The sequence below is a fragment of the Strix aluco genome, chromosome 2, assembly GCF_031877795.1.
Source record: "Strix aluco isolate bStrAlu1 chromosome 2, bStrAlu1.hap1, whole genome shotgun sequence".
Taxonomy (NCBI): Eukaryota; Metazoa; Chordata; class Aves; order Strigiformes; family Strigidae; genus Strix; species Strix aluco.
In genome coordinates this window covers 123,838,530-123,858,740 of record NC_133932.1, presented here as the reverse complement: position 1 = coordinate 123,858,740, position 20,211 = coordinate 123,838,530, and the positions used below count along the sequence as shown (strand labels likewise).

The following is a 20,211-nucleotide window of genomic DNA, read 5'->3' as shown; positions in this document are numbered from 1 at the left end:
GGTCTGAAAAGTTTGTTTTCTCTGTATTACTAACAGTGTTACAGATCAGCCTCCTGTGAACCACAACACCTTCATAGTGATTTTCCAATAAACTATATGGAGGAGATTAGTCACTGTCAATTCTATATGACATCATATGATAAGAAACTCTACTGTTCTAGTCACTCCATGTTTAATCATGCAAAATTCTAACTGGCATTGTATCTTTAGTCACTAATTAAAGGAACAAAAAGTCACATCTAGTTGAAGGACGTTACAACAAATTAAATGGTGTTTGCAATATATCCTTGAATCTTTGGAATTAATTTAATTGAAAAAAGTGACTAAAAGAGCAAATAAGAAAAAGGGAAGAAGCACTCATAAGTACAAAGGAAAAAAGTAAAAAAGTAGAATTATCAATATCATGTATACAGAGTTTATACAGGTTAGTAGACCACTCAGTGCCAGGAAGGTATATTAAAGAGGATGCACGTAGAAATGTGTGTTTCTCAAGAAGCAGATAACATCATGTAAAACAATGTGTTTACAAAAAAATACATTCATATATTACTCAAGTGAAAATCTATTTACTCAGAAGCTCTGGAAATAGTACCATTTATTGACCCACTTTATTTTGGTGATTAAATGTTGGCAACTGTATTTGAAAATCTTTCCTTTCATTTGTGACTTAAGGTTGGGTTTTTTTGTTTGGTTTTAACTGTTCCTCCTAAATGACAGATCATGAATGGAATAAAAGGATGAAAAAGTCTTAGTTATAATATTTCCACTTGGTTCTGTGTTTTGCCTTGATATTGCAGTATGCAGATATGAAAGACAGCTTAGAAGCATACTGAAATAATTCTTGTGAAAATAGATGAAACCTGACAGACACAGAATGATTGTAGTTAATTAATCATAACCATCAACAACTGTAACCACAAACATCCCAGATACTGTGAAATTAACATATCAAGTTGAATCATATAGCAGCTCTATAATTTTCAACATAATCTTGTTATTTTATTCTGCATGTAAATAATTCTTCTAATTCACTTTGATCCAGTACTTCAGGATTTATGAGTTCAAAAATCCTACTGAAGTTCAGGGAGTTTTTGGTACCTACAAATTCCCTTTCTTCTTCAAGGCTCTGGGAAGAATTAAGCTTTATTGATGATACTGATAGTATTCATTGATGGTATTGAAACTAGGTGTAGCAAAATAAAAAATTCTTCAAAGCTCCCAATAGACTCCTGAGGTACCCTTCCATGAATGACTAGATTATATCAAAAAGTGAGTAGCTGGTCAAGAGAAAACTGTGGAAGTGTATCAATTTATATTTAAAATCTATGTAGGATCACAGGTAGTGAATATTTTAATTGAAAAGCAGTGTTACTTTTTAACAGGTATGGCATAGTGAATAGGGGCAAATGCTATTTTTTGCCTTTTGTAAAAAGTTGAAATGTTCTAATTAATATTAATTAATTATAAATAGTAATTCATTTGTGAAGGAAATTAAAAGGGAAGAAATTATTATGCTATCTTTCATACATGAATCAATAAATCATTTTAAGAAATAGTTCTATATATTTCTTATCTTCACTAGAATATTACTATAATAAATTGTATTATGGTAGCATGCATTAGCCACATTTCTGGATTCATGACTTCTCTGTGATAGGAAATGTAGAAAGTACAAAAAGCTGTTCTCTACTTATAAGATAAAACAGCTAGGCATAGATAGCTAGATGAAGATAGACAATAAACAAGATAATATTACTGACTGCAATAGACAAGGTATTTTTGAATTGTTAATATATATATATATAAAAACTATGCATGTATAAATGTCATTAAGGACAGAAGGAAAAATGTTCCTTTAGTTGACTACTCCTCTGTATTTCCTAGTGAAAATTTAGTTCAGAGCTGATGAATCAATAGTGTATAGATATTATACTTCATGCTGACAGCATGGTAGAAAGAAAATTCTTTACTTTTACAATAACGTGCTCAAGGACCACCATTGTTCAAAGATCCCTTAATGACTTCTGGGTTCTTTTTGAGAAAAAAAATTTGTTGTAGTATCTAAAAAGATTCTGGAAGACGCTGATCTAAATACAAGAAAATCCAGTATCTTGGGTCTTCTTTTCTTCACCTTTTACATTTTCAGACAGGAGTCATTAAGTTTTCTTTCTTTCCTTGTCATCTTTTGTTGGCACTCCTTGCAAACATCTGTATAACTACCACCTTTCCTTAGAACTCTTCAATGGGTCTGGAGGTATACAGAGACACGGGGTGGCAGGCATACAGGCTCAAAACACATCATTGCTTCTCTGTATTCTGTTTCTGTTGTGTCTTGTTATATGCTTGCATAGTGACTTCTTTGAGGAAAAAAAATGACCTTTTTCAGGTCATGTCAGACTGATGATCCATGAAGGATTCAAAAGCTTGCTGGTAATAAATAATAACAGCAGCAATGATAATAAGCATGATACATTCTGAAGTGCTTGAATGTTGCCCTTATTTTGTCACCTAAAAGTCATATGGTAATGTGATTTTTAAAAGTTCAAGATGTATGCTTTTCCCATTAACCATGGTGAGATGATGTTTCTGTCATGGCAGAAATCTTTTTGTTTGAGCTTCCTTTCACACCTTTTCTAGTTAATGTCTTCAATATTAAAAGTTAGTCTTAGGTCCAATAAGTGACTAATAATACAGCTCCACCTGTTTAATCTGGTATTCCTAGAAAATAGGTGTATGTCAGTACAAAATGATCTATAAATTTCTTTGGACATCTTGATATCCTGTGAGTATTGTATTTAATTCATCCAATTTAAAAGTTCCCTATACAATCACACATGTCATTTCTTTTTAATACCTACCTTTCATTCTTCTATAGCCTGTGTTTATGGGCTATTAAGCACAACATTTATATTTCCCATTGTTCAGAGTGTACAGTCAAACCATGTTTTGGATTTAGATTGTAATGGAATTTTGAAAAACATGTTTTTAATGGAATCTTTTTCTCTGTAAATCTTACCTTTTTTAAAGAGCTAAAATTCCAGCTCAAGGTCTATTTCTTAGTGCTGTCTTTCAAATGCAAGGAGAGGAAGGCTACCCTCTCTGTAGTGACAATGCAATGAATAAGTTTGTCCTTGGCCTGACAGAAGAATTTTACCTTGTGTAGAGCTATTTTTACCTTATTGGAAAGAATACTGCCTGCTTTATACTTGTCTTTAGATATCTTCAGCATATGTCTTTAAACATTTTAATACCTATCATACAATGTCCATTTTAAACTCCATAATAAATTTGCACATAAAATAATTCAAGCTCACCGAATTGGGATGGCAGAGGACATTGTTCTGCACCAATCTAATTTCTACTTTAAAAGTGAATCAACTGGTTTAAGTCACTGATAATGTACTACAGAACCTTCCACATCTTCCATGCTAGGTTACCAAGTAGTAATTGCCTCAAATAAAAACAAGATCTGGTTTTAATTTCATAGTAAACATCAGTGGACCATTGTCTGGGTAATAAAAACCTGCCCCTTCACTGTTGCTCTCATCAGCTGCAGCCAACTGATGAACACAGAGAATGAGTGATCCCTCCTATGCATGCCTAAAAGGCAAACTACAGTGAAGGCAAATTGGGAGGCTATTAAGTGGTAGTAAACACTGCTCCAACTTTTGTACAAGTCCTTCTGTTAATGGCAAAATATTTAACCCTTTATTTAATTGTTTATCTTATTGCTAGTCCTGCAAAGATTTTCTGTTGCTTTGACTGCCTTGAGATTTTTGTCATTTATTGTCCATTGCTCTTTTCACCTTCTGCAGAAGTGTTTTGTTTTCTGTTGGGTGTTATTTAAACTGATACTCTTGTGGTGGTGAGTGTCATTCTTCCACAGTGCACATCAATACATGTGTATATATGCTGAGAGAAACCCATACTTCAGCTCCTTTCAGAAGAATAGGAATGGCCACTTCAGAGACAGCCATACCACCTGGCAGCTGCTTTGGATCAGAGATCTGAATGCTTTTCCCAAGCTTATAACTTCTGTCAAAGATTGAGTACTGCACTGAGCTAATTATACTTGAAGTATAAGTAGAATATCCAGAACGTGTTGCACTGACGCCATTGGTTTCAATGTCTTGTGTCTTCACTAGCTTTGCAAATTCTCTGTTGTGTCCCTTTTGCAGTGGAGATCATTCCTGTTACAGGTTGTTCTCTAATAACACTGCATAACATTTGTGCTACTCTTGCCACACAGGCTCCATCCTAAATGTTTTTTGCAAGTTTTGCAAATATATTGCTAATGCTACATTTACATTAGGAATGGTGACTGACACTTAACTATATATTTTCAAAGGGGTCAGGGTTGTGCCTCATATTAAAGAATATGGAAGTCATGTAGCTAATACCCTAGGAACTGCTCTGAAAACAATGCAATGGGTGTTATCATCTTTGCGCTAGCACTGAGATAAGGGTAAATAAATCCAATCTTTCAGGGCATAAGTTGAACACCTATGGAGCACAGAAAGGCATTTTCTTATGAACCAGTCATATACATAATCATAATATCAAGAATAGACTCATTCTGTGTGGGGCTATCTGACATGTCACACATGTTGCAAGTTTATACTGCAGCAAGAATACTGAACCGATGGCTTGAACTGTTGTGTGAGAGGTTACGGTCCCCGCCTCTGACCACCCTTTCTCTTATTATCTATTTTTTTAGAGTTTTTAAAATGATAGACATTTGAATACTTTTTTAGTAGCTGTCTTCGTTTTTCAATATGGCTAGATATGAAATACCTGAGATTTGCAGGAAATTTGTTAAATTTCCCTTTGATTCGATTCTTCCATACTGGACCTATTATTTTAATGTGGGGAAGCTGCAAGCATGATCCTTCACCTTTCCTTCCTTTTAAGCTTTCCTACATTTATTTGTTTTACAGCTAAAGCCCTGCTTCTATACCTGTTAATCCCTTTTTTCACTGTATGCTAACAAGAAATCCAATTCAGAACGAACAGATAGCAAAAAAAGACTGAAATTCAAAGCTCTTTGTTACCTCCCTTCTTTAGTTGGAAATTAATTGGTTTGAACAAACAGAAAGTTAAGTCACACATAATACCTTTATTTTTAACTATAAAAGAAGATCTTTGGTTTTCATTTTGAGAAAAAAAAAAAAAAAGAATATTTGTCCATCACTGAACATGCAAAACCAGGAAATTAGAAAAAAAATTCTGAGGGCTGCTATAGCTAGTTGGAAAATAGCATTTATTCACTTGAGGAAAAAAAATAGCAAAAACTATAAAACTTTTACATCCGCCTATAGAGTTTACAATTTATATGTCACAAATTTCCCTTATTTTGTGTTGACTGGCTTCCAGGTAGTCCATCATAGATAGTAAAAACAATCTCAAGGATGAAAATTTATAATTTATAGATTTTTAAAAATAATTTAATATTTTAAATTGAGTTTGGAATTGAAATCAAAAGACTAAAGTTCTTTTTTTTTTAAATAAAAACATTTCTGAAATTTCTGATTACTTATTTTCAGGCTTACAAGAAATTGCAGAAACAGTCCATGAAAACAAATCTCAGAGAGTCTTTTTGGAAGTTGAAAAGATTGCTTCCTTGTCCCACTCTATATAAATTGCAGAGAATCTCTTCTCACACTGGCATGAATTTTTACTACTGAACTCACAATATTTTTGTTTACTCAGCTATTTGATTCCCTGATCCAAATGTTTTCTTAAAACAAAAATTTAAAAAATCTCCTTTTATAGTGCATATACCAGACTTGCAGTATGGGTTTCAGGTAGTCAGTGGTATTAAAACTCTTTTTCTGATGTCTGCAACAAAGGTTTACTTTTTTCCTCCAGATGCTGAGGAAGGGAGTACTGCTATGATAATATCTATTCCAATAAAGAGAGAAATGGCCAATGTGTTTCTCACAGAGCGGCTATTTGGTTTCAGAACATCTCAAAGCATCTTGAAGCCATGGCACATCTGTTCAAGTTCTGTCTACATTTTAGATTCACTGAGGTTTGTTCATGAATACAGTCTGGACCTTTGAAGGCATTTGAGGAGTAAATCAAACTCCATGTTTTAGGACACCCATACAGAGAGGATTCATCATATTTTCTTGAGAAGGAAGGCTACAAGAACAATTTTATGGAAATTCAGTGTCATTCTTGCCTGAAAAATTGACCTTGAAAAAAATCCTTAAGGACATACACTGTTTTTACAAGGACTCAGCAATAATGCACTAAAAAAGATTTTTGTAATCCTAAATTGTGCATTAAAATGAAAACTAAACATTGGTTTCTTAATAGACTACAGACAATATTGGTTGATATATCAGCTTACTTTTAGAAAAATTCAGGACTTAACACGAACATACATAAAGTTGCATACAAGTAAAATCCAGACACTCTTAACTAAGAAAACTTCTCATTGAAAGCTGTTCTTCCCTCCAAAACAATGGATTATGGAGGTCTATATCATCCTGCTACTTTCTAGACATAAAATAATAATAATTATATTGCTGCAGAATGTACTATCAGGTAACATTCATTAGGTGACACTTTTAAGTGAAGTTACACCAGACTCTATTATAACCTGTGGTGGGCTTATTTTAAAATGCAATATAATATTTCATTAACTATTGCCTAGCAAAATTTTGTATAATTTGGGAATATTGCCCCATTATTTAAGGTTCTACCGAAGGACATCCACCTTTTCTCTATTGAAACATGATATCTGTTGTTGAAATGAGAGCACTTATTTTGGCCAAAGACAGTACAAATTTAGATAAATTTAAATTTTTGGCTTCTGCCTATGCCCAAGACATCTTTTAGAAATGTGAAAAGCATTTGGAAAAATTAAGAGTCTCTTTCTACTTAAAAAAGTGCACCTAAACCCATTATGAAATCCATCAAAGATCAACTCATATTATTTTTGAAAATCATTGAACTTCAGTTTTATGCACTAGTAGTCATGGAGAAAGATGTGGAGCTTCAATATCTGACAGACAACTGTCAGCTGAGTGCAGTTAGGGAAGTAATAATTCTAGTCAACCTATTCAAACTGTTTGGTGCTGGCTCATACCAGCACTGTAATCTGTATGCAGAAATGAACAGGCACAACTGTAGGTCATTGAATGTCAATGAAAGATGCTCCCACTAGCCTCATCTATTCATATTTTGGATCCTCATTTAGTGCTTGCTGAAGCTTCTGTGTCCTTTTCAAAGATATCTTTGGGTACCCTTATTGCAGCTCTCTTCGTCTTGATCCACATCAGAGAGAAATGTCTCTAGAAAAACCCTGAGTGAATAGAGGCTTTAAATGGCATTGCTGGCACAGAGGAATGGACAAAGGCACGAATCTGATGGCAGAAATGAGCTGTCATATCCCTTCTGCCACAGATACGCATGGTACAGCATAGTTATCCACCTCAAATGTGAATCCAGGTCCAGTGTTCCCTGTGGTAAATGGAGTAATCGGATCTTCTGGTTGAAAGGCTTTAAATAAACACAATGAACTGGTCATAGCAGTACCCCACAGCCTCCTTCAAAAGTTTTTGTACAAAAAATGAAATGTTCCTCATTCCCCTGCTGGAGGGAAACTTTTAGAGGGAAAATATATTTACCCATAACACTGGAGAAATCAGAAGGAAATTATTTCAAAAGAGTAAATTTACTATAGACCAGATTTGGTTTTAGAACAAATGCAGCTGATTTTCCCTTCTCACCACAATGTGCCATGCACTGTCCAGATGCAATCTGTGTGTTAGCCAAGGTGTTCTCTCCAGTTTTATTTCTTTTTTTTTCACTGCGTATGAATCACTCCTACTGGTGAAAAAAAAAGAAACAGGATATGGCAAAAAGAAATAAAAGCACTATTAAATGTTTTTGCAAATGGTATATATATTGTCTGCTGCTTTTCCTTTGATACTGTATCCAAATGCACTAAAAAGAATAATAAAGTGCTGATGCAACATGGAATTTTTTGTAATGGAAATAGATTTATTTTTAAAGGCCCTCCTATTATAGATTAAGGTATGAAAAAAAGAACTGTCAGCTTTACAAGAGGAAATAATATGTAAGTCACAGTAGCCAGAAAATTTAAAATCTTTGGTATATAACTAAAATGCTCTGTTCTTTTCATAGATCTGGGGAATTTTAGTGGTCGGACAAGAAGTGCTGTCTCTGTACGTGAAGGTCAAGGAGTTGTTCTGATGTGCTCCCCTCCACTTCATTCGCCAGGTACAGTAGGCTGCATCTTGTATACACACTGGCCTTTTACAGCTTGCTCATTACTGGTTGCTCCATATTTCAGATACAATGTGTATTTGATTGCAGAACTTCAAAAATGAAATATCCACCGTTCTGCTGACAGTTTTTGGAATACCAAAGGAGTAATTAAAGCTTGTATACTGCAAATGCCACTGAATAGCAGCAGAATTGCTGTTACAAGACTGTCTTATACTGGGAATAAAACTTGAATGTAACAATAGTCTCTGTACCACCAGTGGTGAATATGCTGCCTTGAGGTCACAGATTTCTTTTAGAGTTTAGAAGCCTTCAGAAATTGTTCCAAATGTCAGTGTCAAGATACTGTTGTGGAATACAAAATGTCTTTTGTTTCCAGTAGCACAGCCATGATTTTGGTTGCTTCCTCTTACTATATAGCTTAGTTTCAAGTACAGCTGCATCACTGTAGAAGTCAGAGATATCATAATTCCCATGAAATGCCTGTGGATTCCCAAACAAAAGTGTAGATATTCCAGAGAGGTTAGATTTTTGCTTTTCAAATTGTCAGTCCTGCAATGCCTGCATATAGCTAAATCCATCTTTTTATTTGCATATCATATAACACCTGGAGACCAATGCTAGACAGAATATCTTGTTTTTCAAAAGATGCAGTATAGCCTATCCTTTCCCTCTTTGGGAAATGAGGTCTGTATCGAGAGGATCTTTTCTTCCTCCAAATTTGAGCCCTGGAAAAAAGTCACATTGCAGATGGAAGAGCTGCAGAAAAGAAAACCCCCTCTGAGTTTCTGTAGAGAACTGTGTTCAGTTTCTATTTATTCTGGAATTATTGTATTATTGTACTACAATTAGCAGTGTAATTAATGCTTTTTGTCTTCTGGACATCTCCTCTCTTCTGTTGCATTCTCTTTTTATGGTTGCCTTTATAATCTATTTCTGAGTTTGACATTACAGTCTCTATGTGATGAAATTTAGCGCATGATGTTAAGGCTTGATTATGATAAGTAAACTGAGACGCAAAAGACGTAGGCAGAAAAACTGAGATGGTTTCAACACCACAGCTGAATTTGATTTCCCCAAACAGAGAGTGTAAGGATAGATGGGCATCACTACTGAAGTAGTCATACGCCTTTTAAGAGCTGTCATTCCACAAAATGCACCTTATATGTCATCAAACTCTTTATAAATTTTTCCCTAAAATTACACTTTTAAACTTATATTTAGACAGATTCCAATGAAATGTTCTGCTGTAACACACACATTGCCTTTGATGGTGAAAAACAAGTATCTTTCATTTTCATCAGTGGGCCAGCAAAAACCCCGCTGTGGAAACTACTGTGCTCACAGTGTTCAGTTTGTTTATTTTATATTGTTTGAGCACTGGTATTCTATGCCAGAAGGAAAATTACTTCCAGAAAAATATTTTGAGCCCCTGTTGACATAATTTTGTTTCAATAGCTATGCCAGGAAAGGTTCTGCTGTGGAGTAACCACTGAAAAATTGCACTGAAACACAGATGTAAACACAGTCTCATGTGAATGGGAGGGAGACTTGGTGTCCCTTTCTCTTGTTTGTCATGTAATGCAGAATCACATGCTATTTTCCTCCATCTCCCTACTTGCAAACTATGGAGGGGCTGTAACTCCTTGTGGTACTGCAATGGGACTTCAAATGGTATTAGTACAGTGGCTGGAGCCTCCTGGGAAAGGGGAGAGCTACCTCCATGGACCTTCCAAAAAATTCCACACCTGGTGATGTTTCAATAAATCCTTCCATGAAACTCTGGCAATAAGGTACAAGACGTTAATGAAAGGTGACTGCCAGATCAGAGTCAGTTTGTGAAAAATAATTTTGGACAAAAGCAGAACTTTAAGGGAGAAGTGTGTGAATTCAATTCTGAAATTAAGCAGCAAATATGAAACTTTTCTTCCAGCTACAAACTCTTTTGCAGAGCAGAGGAACTTCAAGGATTTGTGTGCAGGAATATCTGAAATACATTTTTAAATATTTTTTTTTAAAGCATTCAGTTTCTGGGTACTTAATTTTAGTTTCTGTATCTGATTTGCAAAGATGGTATTGTCTTCTAAATAGTCCTAAGAAAATTTGACTCTTAAATCACTTGGTAGATAAACTTTCAAGAGGATATTAAGCTATTGTAGTGGATATATCTAAGCTAAAAACTATTTAAAAAATGTTTGAAATGTGTGAACATCTAACATTAACAAGACCATGAGTTATAGGGGTGGTTTTGATGATAGAGAATTTTTTGTGGATGAACACCACAGGCTTCTCTATATTGATTTATGCACATTGATCAGCACCTTTAGAAATAATTTTCACTTACTTATCCCAGGAGATAAATCCATGATACAATATCAAACCTAATCTTTCTCCACAAGCTCGTAAGCAATTTCTCCTTCAACAGAACCCCATTCCTCAGTCTCTGAAGTCAATAACTACTTATAAACTTGACTAAGAATTGCAGGATTAAGCCCTTTTAGAAAATGACAATATCACTGTGGAAAAAGAAAGATGACAGTGAAAGAATGCTATATTAAAAGAGCTATAGGTTTATTAACTTATTTTCAAATAGAAGAGAAAGTAAATACTTTTGAGTGAATAATACCTACATACCATTCTTATAGAACACAATTCTAGAAAAATCCAAAAGTCTTTACAAAGTACTACTGACTGAAAAAATTCTACACTAATTTCTTTTGACAATAATTTAGTCAGAAAACAAGTTTCATATGTATACAGACTTGATTTCTGTTTATTAATGCTGTGATATATTACCAAGAGGTAATGTAATAAACAAACAAACACAAACTTTTGAGATATATAGATTATTCATGTAGGTTTTCATTAGATTGTTGTCCAAATATTTTACAGTGGAAATAAATTTTAAAAAAAGCGCACTTGAAATATATTCAGAGTATTTGCAGTGCAGATTCAGATGAGAGAATTGTTTCTTGGTTTTAATAAATGAGGTTGTTAAATTATTGTCATCCTTGCTGAGAAATAGATAAGTAGCAAAATGAGGGAGTTTTTTGGGAGGGACACTATCTCCTCTTTCAGAATGTTGAAGGAAAATACGTTCAACAGAAAGGATTTTGTGCAGATTCTTTATGACAAACAGCCACCAGCAGGTTCTCACCTTCTGCTTTTCCTGGATTATCACTCCAAAAAAATGCTACCTCTGACTTCATTGGGAGTCCTGTATCATTTTGATGGTTCTACTCCAGAAGCTTTTACACTAATACTTTTTTTGATGCGAATCCTTAAATTGTCCCTTGTGAAATATATTAATCGTGGATAACTTGATCATCCATAAACATAACATTTTATCTTTCTTTCTTTTTTTTTTTTTTTCCATAAACATAACATTTGATTCTTCCTCACCCCCATTATTTTTTTCTCCAAGATGGGTTTCCTAGACAGTCAACTCTTAGATACCCTTGTTAAGCGAGAGGTTCATTAATTATCAACTGCTTAAATAACAAGTTTTGTTTGATGTCTCCATTTTAAAAGGCCTCTATTGCTTTTTTTCCATAAACAGGATTATGGCTTTCCATTGTGGTATTCTAAAGGATGTAAATATAGGGTTTTATTCAGTCATTTAATCATCTTAATTACAAGGTTTACCATAGCGAGATTAAAAATGAATGGAATATTTCATCCAGATTTACATGTTTCCCTCGGAATTAATACTTTCAGCAGAGCTTTTTAAGGCTTTTATTCAAAGCCTTCAGTATGAGCTTAATAGAGAATGACGATTCCCATTGTTAGAATGAGAACAGTGCTGATGTGTGGTGGGGAAGGCAGATGCTTGCTCCCTCCTGCCTCAAAGGCATGCTGCCGTCTGGAGGGAGCACTGCCACATAATCTTTCCACAGCATGCAACATCTGTACAGATGTTAAACTATAACTTCTTTTTAATCTCTTTCTAAAGGACAAAGCTGATCTTACCAAGTTTGGAAACTGTGTTATAGGCTGCATCTTTTATGCCTTCCCTTTATAATACTGCAGTCTTCATGAGAAATGTTTCCCCAATGATGATTAATGCTAGTGCTATGGGTATCACAGTCCTTCCCATGCATCTTCTGGACGTCTGCATAGTGTGTTGCTAAACTGGCAAGCTGCTAAAATAGCTCTTTTTACTAAGGTCCAGGAGCTTTTGTCCTGTTCTCTTTCTTACACAGCTGCCCTGTCCTCATATTAATTGGAGAAAGTCACATCATATAATGTTTTTTTAAGTTGTTCTGAGCTCCTGTTTGTGTGTACTTTGGACATACACAGAAAGCCACTTTGGAAGTAAACACAAACAAATAACTTCCCACTGCTCAGGGTCTGCAAAATGAATCTGAAAGCTGTGTTTGCATTAGAACTGCAGCTTTGGACTGCAACTCCACCACAAGTAGAAAACCAATTCCAAGTGAAGTGCAGTAGCTCTCTAGTTAGAACTCCCCTTGTTAGGCCCATTTTGCACAAATTATACATAGAAATAATGAGGCAGGCTCTAAATTACCTCATTCAGGTACAGAATTGTTAGGAGACAACTTCTCCAGGCAAATTAGTTATGATAATAAGATTGTTATATTTGGGCTGGACTGCCCTCAGTGTGCTCATTAGCTTGTTTACAGCCAATTGGCTCAGGTATCTGCATGCAGGACACAGAAAATTCTGTTTTGAAGACATCTATACACCCTCTGGCTCTCAATTTACTAAGCCGACTTTTGTGAATGCAATTCATAGATGTATATGAAGGTCACAAGGTTATCTTAAGGCTGTGAATTCAGTCCCAGGATCCAGACACCTAACAGTGGCATTTCAGTGCACAGCCTTAGAGAACTTCCATATTGATGTGGATCTAGCCATTTCCGGTTTCTTTAAAATCATAGGAAGCCTGCATGAACTTAGATCTCTGAATCTCCATCTCTCTCTAGACATGACTGGATGCTACTTTATCATGTTAACCTGTCACTACAGGTAAGATTTCTTCCTCACCATGATTTGTGATATCAGTATAGTTCTGTATATATTAAACAGTAAAGTAACATCCAGGTTTTTTTTCTATGATATATTTTTTCAAATCTGACTTTTCAAATCAACTTTGTCATAGAAAGCTATATAATTTGCTTCCAGGAGAGACCAATGTGGAGGTAAAAGTCACACTTCTCACCTTGAGAACAGGGAGGATTGTTTTGCTGTTTCCTATCAAAGCACTAGCCACTCACAGTATTTCCAGAACAACAGTTGGACGGGTCATGCCTCCAAATATTACTCTCCCTTAAGCTAAGCAGAACTTATTCATCAGACACCTTCTATTAGTAGTTTGTAGAAGTGAATATGTATGAAACTGGTGATGGCAAATAGACTATTTCCCATTCATTGGACATAACAATCATCTCCTCCTAAGTGCTAGCCTTGTTGGGAAGGTAGAACCGTCCAATACTCTGATGCTTCTCCTTCTACTAGCAAAACTAGAGGAATGTTGAAGTTTGGGGTTTGTGGTTTTTTAAGACTTCTATTAATGTCAAAATGGAAGCCAAATATGTGTCCTAGACTTAACAAACAGTTGACTTGTAGTAAGGGGTCTATATGAAGACATACAAGACAACCATCTTAACTCTATTTTCTTTCATAATTGCATACCATAGTTTGTTCTTCACTCATTTTAATTCATTGTGGGAGCATGATGCTGTGTGACAGAAACAGGCCACTTAAGTAAGGCTATTAGAAAATGGTTGCTAACTGTACAGGACAGGAAAGTTTCTTTAATAAAGCCTTAACGTTATACATAGAAGAGAAGATGCCACGACATCTTCATCACTTTTTTACATGTCCATAACATATAAATGAACATAATGTACATAATAAAAGTTCTAAAAACACTGTTTCGAGAGCCACACGTACCAGCTGAATGAATTAGCTATCATGAGTTTAAGGGTTCTTGCACTTCCCCCTTAGGCTTTACTATATTTTTGTGTTTATTTGACTTTAACTGTATGCTAATGAAGCTTGAACTTTGCTTTTCAATAATGTGAGAAAAAAAAAAAGTGTTAGATATCTCTATATTCATGTCCTAATTCTGGGTTAATTGCATAGGGTCATCTCATCTCTTCACCCACATTTTTCTCTGGAAGAATCATAAAGATGTTTCCATCTTGCATCCCCTATTTTATCACTTTTAGTAGACTGCTTTTGAAACTTATTGTCTAGTAATGCTAATTCCCATGTGTGTTATCATTAAAGTGAATGTCCATAGCCCCTGACACGACTCAGTATAGGAATCTGTATTCTTTATCTGTGCAACTGATTGATGACTATGCCTGTAGTTTTCATTATGGAATGAACAAACACAATTAACTTCTTTTTTTTCTCCTATGGTCTTTTCATTACTCAATACATGACCAGCAATTTTGCTGCTGACTTCCCTGGAGCACTTTATAGGGTTTCCTTCCTCAATCTTGTTGAAGGCATGCATTTGAGGATATGAAATTTAAGAGTTTGGGAATGATGGAATTTTCTGTAGAGTACCTTTGTAACAAGCTTTGTTTGTCAATGAGGAGTTATTCCCAGTCTGTTGGCAATGTGTTGTTATTAGATTTTAATTACATTTTAATTATCTGCATGTGCCCCAAATTCTAGGCAATGTCTGTATAGTAGGCATATGTATAAATAATTATGGATTTAAAATTTGTCAATATAGAAGTCTGGATTTTCTTTTTTTTTTTTTTTTTTTTTTTAAATTTTTGTCCAACAGTAGTAAATTTTCCCAAGGAACTTGTAATTTAGTATTTTTTTTAAAAAAACTTTTCCAAATATTATCACTGTTAATTAATGATCCCCACCCCCTTAAGAACACTAATAATTCTTTCAGAAAATATACTAAGCTACACTAGAAACTGAAAGTTTAATGTCCCTGCACCCACTGGATCACTTACTGGAGCTGTTCTTCCCCTCAGGGACTATGAAAAAGTAGTGAGAGAAAGCTGGTTGACCTTGGCCAATTAAGGAAGTGCACAATGTTGGATGAAGGGGCAGCACTGACAGGGCTCTGCTTAAGGGATATGTGCTGTAATTTCACAGCCACACTATTGTCAACAAATATTACCCCAGCTGCCAGTTCAGGAAAATCAAAGTGAGATACCAAGAGAAGAGGGAGGAAGCATGGGAGATTAATTAATTTTAAAAATGCACTGAGTATGTTGGCCCTCAGGCTCATGCTCTACTACCTTTCAGATGCCAGCCATATGTGGCTATTTGTCTACAGGTTGACAAATGGGACAATAATGATGAAAAGTTTCTGTAGTGGGAAAGTTCCTCTTCCCTAGAGACAAGTTACTAGACTGTTACTGAGATGTCCCAACAAATTAGACATAACTATCAGGAACCCCTCAGTCTAGTGGTTGAACAAGATGGCATTGTCCTGTCAGGTTTAACAGAAATGTATGTTCATGGTATCACAACCATATTTCTGCAACTAGTATTGTAAAGGTACCAATTAAAGTAGGTAACGAAGTTGCAATAAGTTTTTCTGTGGCACAGGCTATATAACTTCTAAAATAGCAGGAACACAACATTGATAGGTTTAAGATTAGAGTAGCATACAGCAGTTACAGTCACAGAGACACCGGGCTCTCACAAAATTGACTGTCTCATAATAACCTTCCTATTAGAATCCATTTGCTATTTAATTCTGATGTTTTACTAAGCTGGTGGCCAGAACAATACTGTTTTACAAACACGTCAGTAAGTTAAATGTCAAAAAGCCCATTTTGTTTAAGATAGAAAATTCCTAATTAATCCCAATTACCTCTCCACTTCATACCACGGAAAAGAATAGAGAGAGAGTGCATATATTAATCAATGTAACTAAGAAGAAGCCAGAAATACAATGCTGATCAGACAGCTGAAAGAAGAGGAAACATAAGAAGTAGGAAGAGATGAGAAATGATTCATTTCTAAGGGTCTGGAGTCTAGCTTTTTCTCTCCATTACCATTGTAGGGAAATCTTAAAGGATTTTAAAAAGGATGAAAACAGTGGAGTTTTCAGAAAATGAAATTTCCCAGACTAGGCATGATTAACTGAATTCAACAGTAGTAGAGATGACTACTGAAAATGTTAGGGTGTCAGTCTTGATTCAGAAAAAGAAAACTTTAGACTGAACTGATCTGAATTCTATAAAATGATATTAACAAGTTTCCTTATATTAAGTCAGTTATTCCTTATTTTGTAAGTACAGTATGAAAGTGAATTTACAACCATTTGAGGTAATACAATGCTTATGGAGACATAGATTTTTGTATAGTTTTATTTAATAAGTTCAGGAAGATTGTTCTAAATAAATGAAGCGGTATGAAAGCAGTCCTAGTTGGAATATCTACTCTTCATTTGTCTTTTTCAAACGGGATACTAGAAATTGTTTAGAAATACATCTCTGGGTGGATTTGTTCTTTTTTCCTACCCATTACAATTGTAACTGGCATGAAGGTAGTTATAACTTAACAGTAAATATGTTAAAGGCAATTGCTTGGATTTTTCAAGGAGAAAATAACTGAAAAGATATGAGCATAATATCATAGTGTTCAGACAAAAACCTGAATGATTACAGCCAAATCCAAACCCCTATGCAGCAACACATGTCCATCATTTATCTTCTGAAAACAAAAGATGTTTTCCAGAGCAATAACAGTGGAAAAGTTACTTCTTTTTTATCACAATGCCATCTTTTTAACAACGTAATAATTAATAAAACACTTAATTCTGATAATTTGATTGCTTACTTCTTTCTCCTGTGTTCTCATGCAATGTTCCAATATTGTTCAAATTATTGCTGATGACTTCCTTAGCCAGCTAAAACAATTCCTGTTGCCTTGATGCTCTTACCCTAGAGCAGAGAATCTGTAACTGGAAAATTTAACTTCATTTACTGGTGTATTGAAACATTAATTTTCAGGATATTTTCCACTTTCAATAGTTAAGAAAGTCTTCCTTTGGAGACTGCAGGGATACATTTCAGGAAGAAGGGAGAATGGAAAGAAGGATATACATAATATTGATGAAGGTTTGTCTCAGTTTGACTTTTCCTGCAGAACCACAAGGTCTTTTGTAATGTAATTTGTATGTATGTAATTTCAATCCTGAAAAGTCTATTTTCACCTCTGCCAAATACAAGATGGAGGGAAGGAGCACTACACATTTGACAGAGGATGAGGATGATCTACAAAGAAAATTTCAAGAAAATAGTAGAATTGCACTGATCAACAGCCCAGATCTTGTGACTTTACAACTTCATGTTTCATACCTGTAAAAAAAAGAGCTTTGAAAAACATAATGTCTTCTGAAAACTATGCATATACTCAGCAGAATTGCCTGTTGTTTGCATTACTTTAATAATGATATTTCTTTTAGAAAAAAAAAAATCAGGGAGTTGGACAAATATCTAATTTTTCCATGTGATATTTATATATAATGTGACACATCAGGTGTCTTTGACTGCTATTGCTAAGGGGCTGAGGAGGAGAAATTATAATCATGGGACACTGCCCTAGGCTGAAAGTAAGACAACAGAAGGCTATATATTATCTCTAAATAACAATTATGTGACAAGTGGAAGATGGATGGAAGCAGTTCACCAGGTTTCCAGTAGTGCAGAACAATGTGCACAGGGACTCAACAGTATATTGTCTGTATGTAGAAACAGGTAAGAGTTAGACTCTCTACATGTTAAATTTTAAATGATTGATTGTTGCTGAGGTTATTTGTAGTGATTTATTTATACAACATTGTTGAACAACATTTTCAGCATTCTAGGGCAATTTGCTAATGTGACATGTATCTTCTTCATCTGCACTTTGAGTTCTTTTTTAATTAAGGTGAAAATATCATCTGTCGTTGTCATTCTTAATACTTAAAAATTGTCTTTTGAGGACTATGAATTTGATTCTATGTTATTCTCTGAAGCATATGTTCACATGTTCCATTGTGTTCAGAAAGATGTAATGGAGGATTCATTCTTTGGTACATTTAAGCCTAGAAATTATTCTATACCAAGAAGTTGCTGGGCACTAGACCTTGAGCATCTGGGGGAATTATGTGATTTATGCTGCTAATGTTTTTTTGAACATTTGAAAATCAAATTCAGAGGGAGGATGAGGGGGTAGCTACCTGTCTCTGATGTTCATCTACAGAGCTCCTAAGGATTCACTGACTATAACTTTTTCTCTGTGTGTTTTGGCATTTCTTGAAGATGTACAAAGAGCTGATGAGGAGAGAAAGGAATATTAGAAATTAAAAGAATTATGTGTTTGTGAAGATTTCACTTTGACTGTGGCCTGATTCATGACTGCTGGGAAGTCACTTCCTTCCATCTTCTTTAGTTTTCCCATATAAAAATGATAATGGTACTGATGTTGATTTGAGATCTTAGGATAATAAATACCATAGGAGCAAAGAAACAGGCCCAAGGAAGATCCATCAGTCATATCATGCCCTGGCCATGATGGAATTCACCAAATACTGACCTTCAGATAGATCCAGCAAAAGCCTTTAAATTTACATTAAAGCACCTAGCACCAACAGAATACAAAGAGAGGCAATGGGGTGTATCTTAAGTTCAATATGTGCAGCCATACAAAGGCAACTCTATGAACTCCGAGTACTCAGTTTCTGCCAATACAATTCCTGTGACAACAATTGCATGTAGAGTGGTGAAGGCTGTTAGAAAAGATTGTGTTTTGAAATATAAACTAGATCTGCAGTAGCCTTTTATTTTCATTTCTACACCCAGAAGCCTGAAATTACATCTTGTTAAATAAATCTTTCTGCTACTATTAATCCTTCCTGGCTTTAGGAATCAAGGTGAATGAGGGATAAAGTGACAAATTCAAGTTACTTGCTGTCTTAGAAGTACAAATAGCCAAACTGAAACATACATATAAACTCCGTGAGAGACTAATACTCTGATAACTGGAGTACTATTGAGTATTTTCAACCAAATTACAGAATTTACTTAACAGAGCTTCTGTTGCTAAATGATGAGTAGAGGAAAGATAGGGATGCAGAGATTTTGTGTCTCTCAGCTGAAAAAGAGATGTCACTCTTGCACTTGACAGGGCGATACTCCACACATTTGGCTGATCAACATCCTATTAATTTGGCGTTTTTTGTTTTGATGAATGTCCTAGTTGTGGCTTTGAAATGCATTAATCTATTGGTATTGTTGCAGTAGTCATAAAATGAAGTTTCCATGTAATGCAGCAGCCCATTTGGGTGCAGAATTCTGAGGTTCACTGCTGGTAACACTGCTCTGGAGTATGAATTTTCATTGTGTTCACCCCTGCAGCAGACTTAGGTAAAAAGTAGATCATGACAGAATAACTATCACACCAGTGCCATTAAAATTTAGAGAAAATCAAATTTCATAGCATGATCAGAGAACAACAGATACAAAGTGTGAAAGAAAAAAATGTGAAAAAAAAATACTTTAAATTCTGTTGAATGTTTTGCCAGAGAAAATAATTTATGCATATAAATATTCTATACAGTGATGTGTTTTCCTGAGCATTAAACAATATCCTCATTATTTTCAATGTCACACTTTTCATATGAGTACAGAATTCTTGTTCATTCAAATTAAGAAATAATCAACTTGTTTTACTGTACATTCAACACATTTTCATCATAAAAAAAGTTTCTAATAATAATAAGTTATCCAAATCAGAGTTTACCAGTGACTTGTCCTGCACACTTGTCATTGCCAAGTTTTATATCTCTTGTAGATCAGTGATTACAAACGCATATGTTTGTTTTTAACTGTTAAAATGTTCAGCAGTAGAGGACAAAGAATTCCAAAACTGATCCTTTTATCATGCTTTGTAGTCAGTTTTTAATCCTTTCAATGCACAATAAATTAATCTTGAGGTTATTCCAATTCTTTTTAATCA

General features: G+C 34.8%; 1 protein-coding gene across 5 annotated transcripts in view; it reads left to right on the top strand.

Moving 5' to 3' along the window:
* The window catches only part of CNTN5 (contactin 5), a 671,848-nt gene that overhangs the window by 460,304 nt on the left and 191,333 nt on the right, over positions 1 to 20,211 (top strand). For all 5 annotated transcript variants that reach the window (XR_012622124.1, XM_074816205.1, XM_074816204.1 and 2 more), the window contains one exon: positions 8,158 to 8,253. Coding sequence is in view for 4 of the 5 variants with exons in the window: in XM_074816205.1 (XP_074672306.1) it covers positions 8,158 to 8,253 (96 nt within the window). In the remaining variant the exon portion in view is untranslated. The remainder of the gene's footprint in view (positions 1 to 8,157; positions 8,254 to 20,211) is intronic.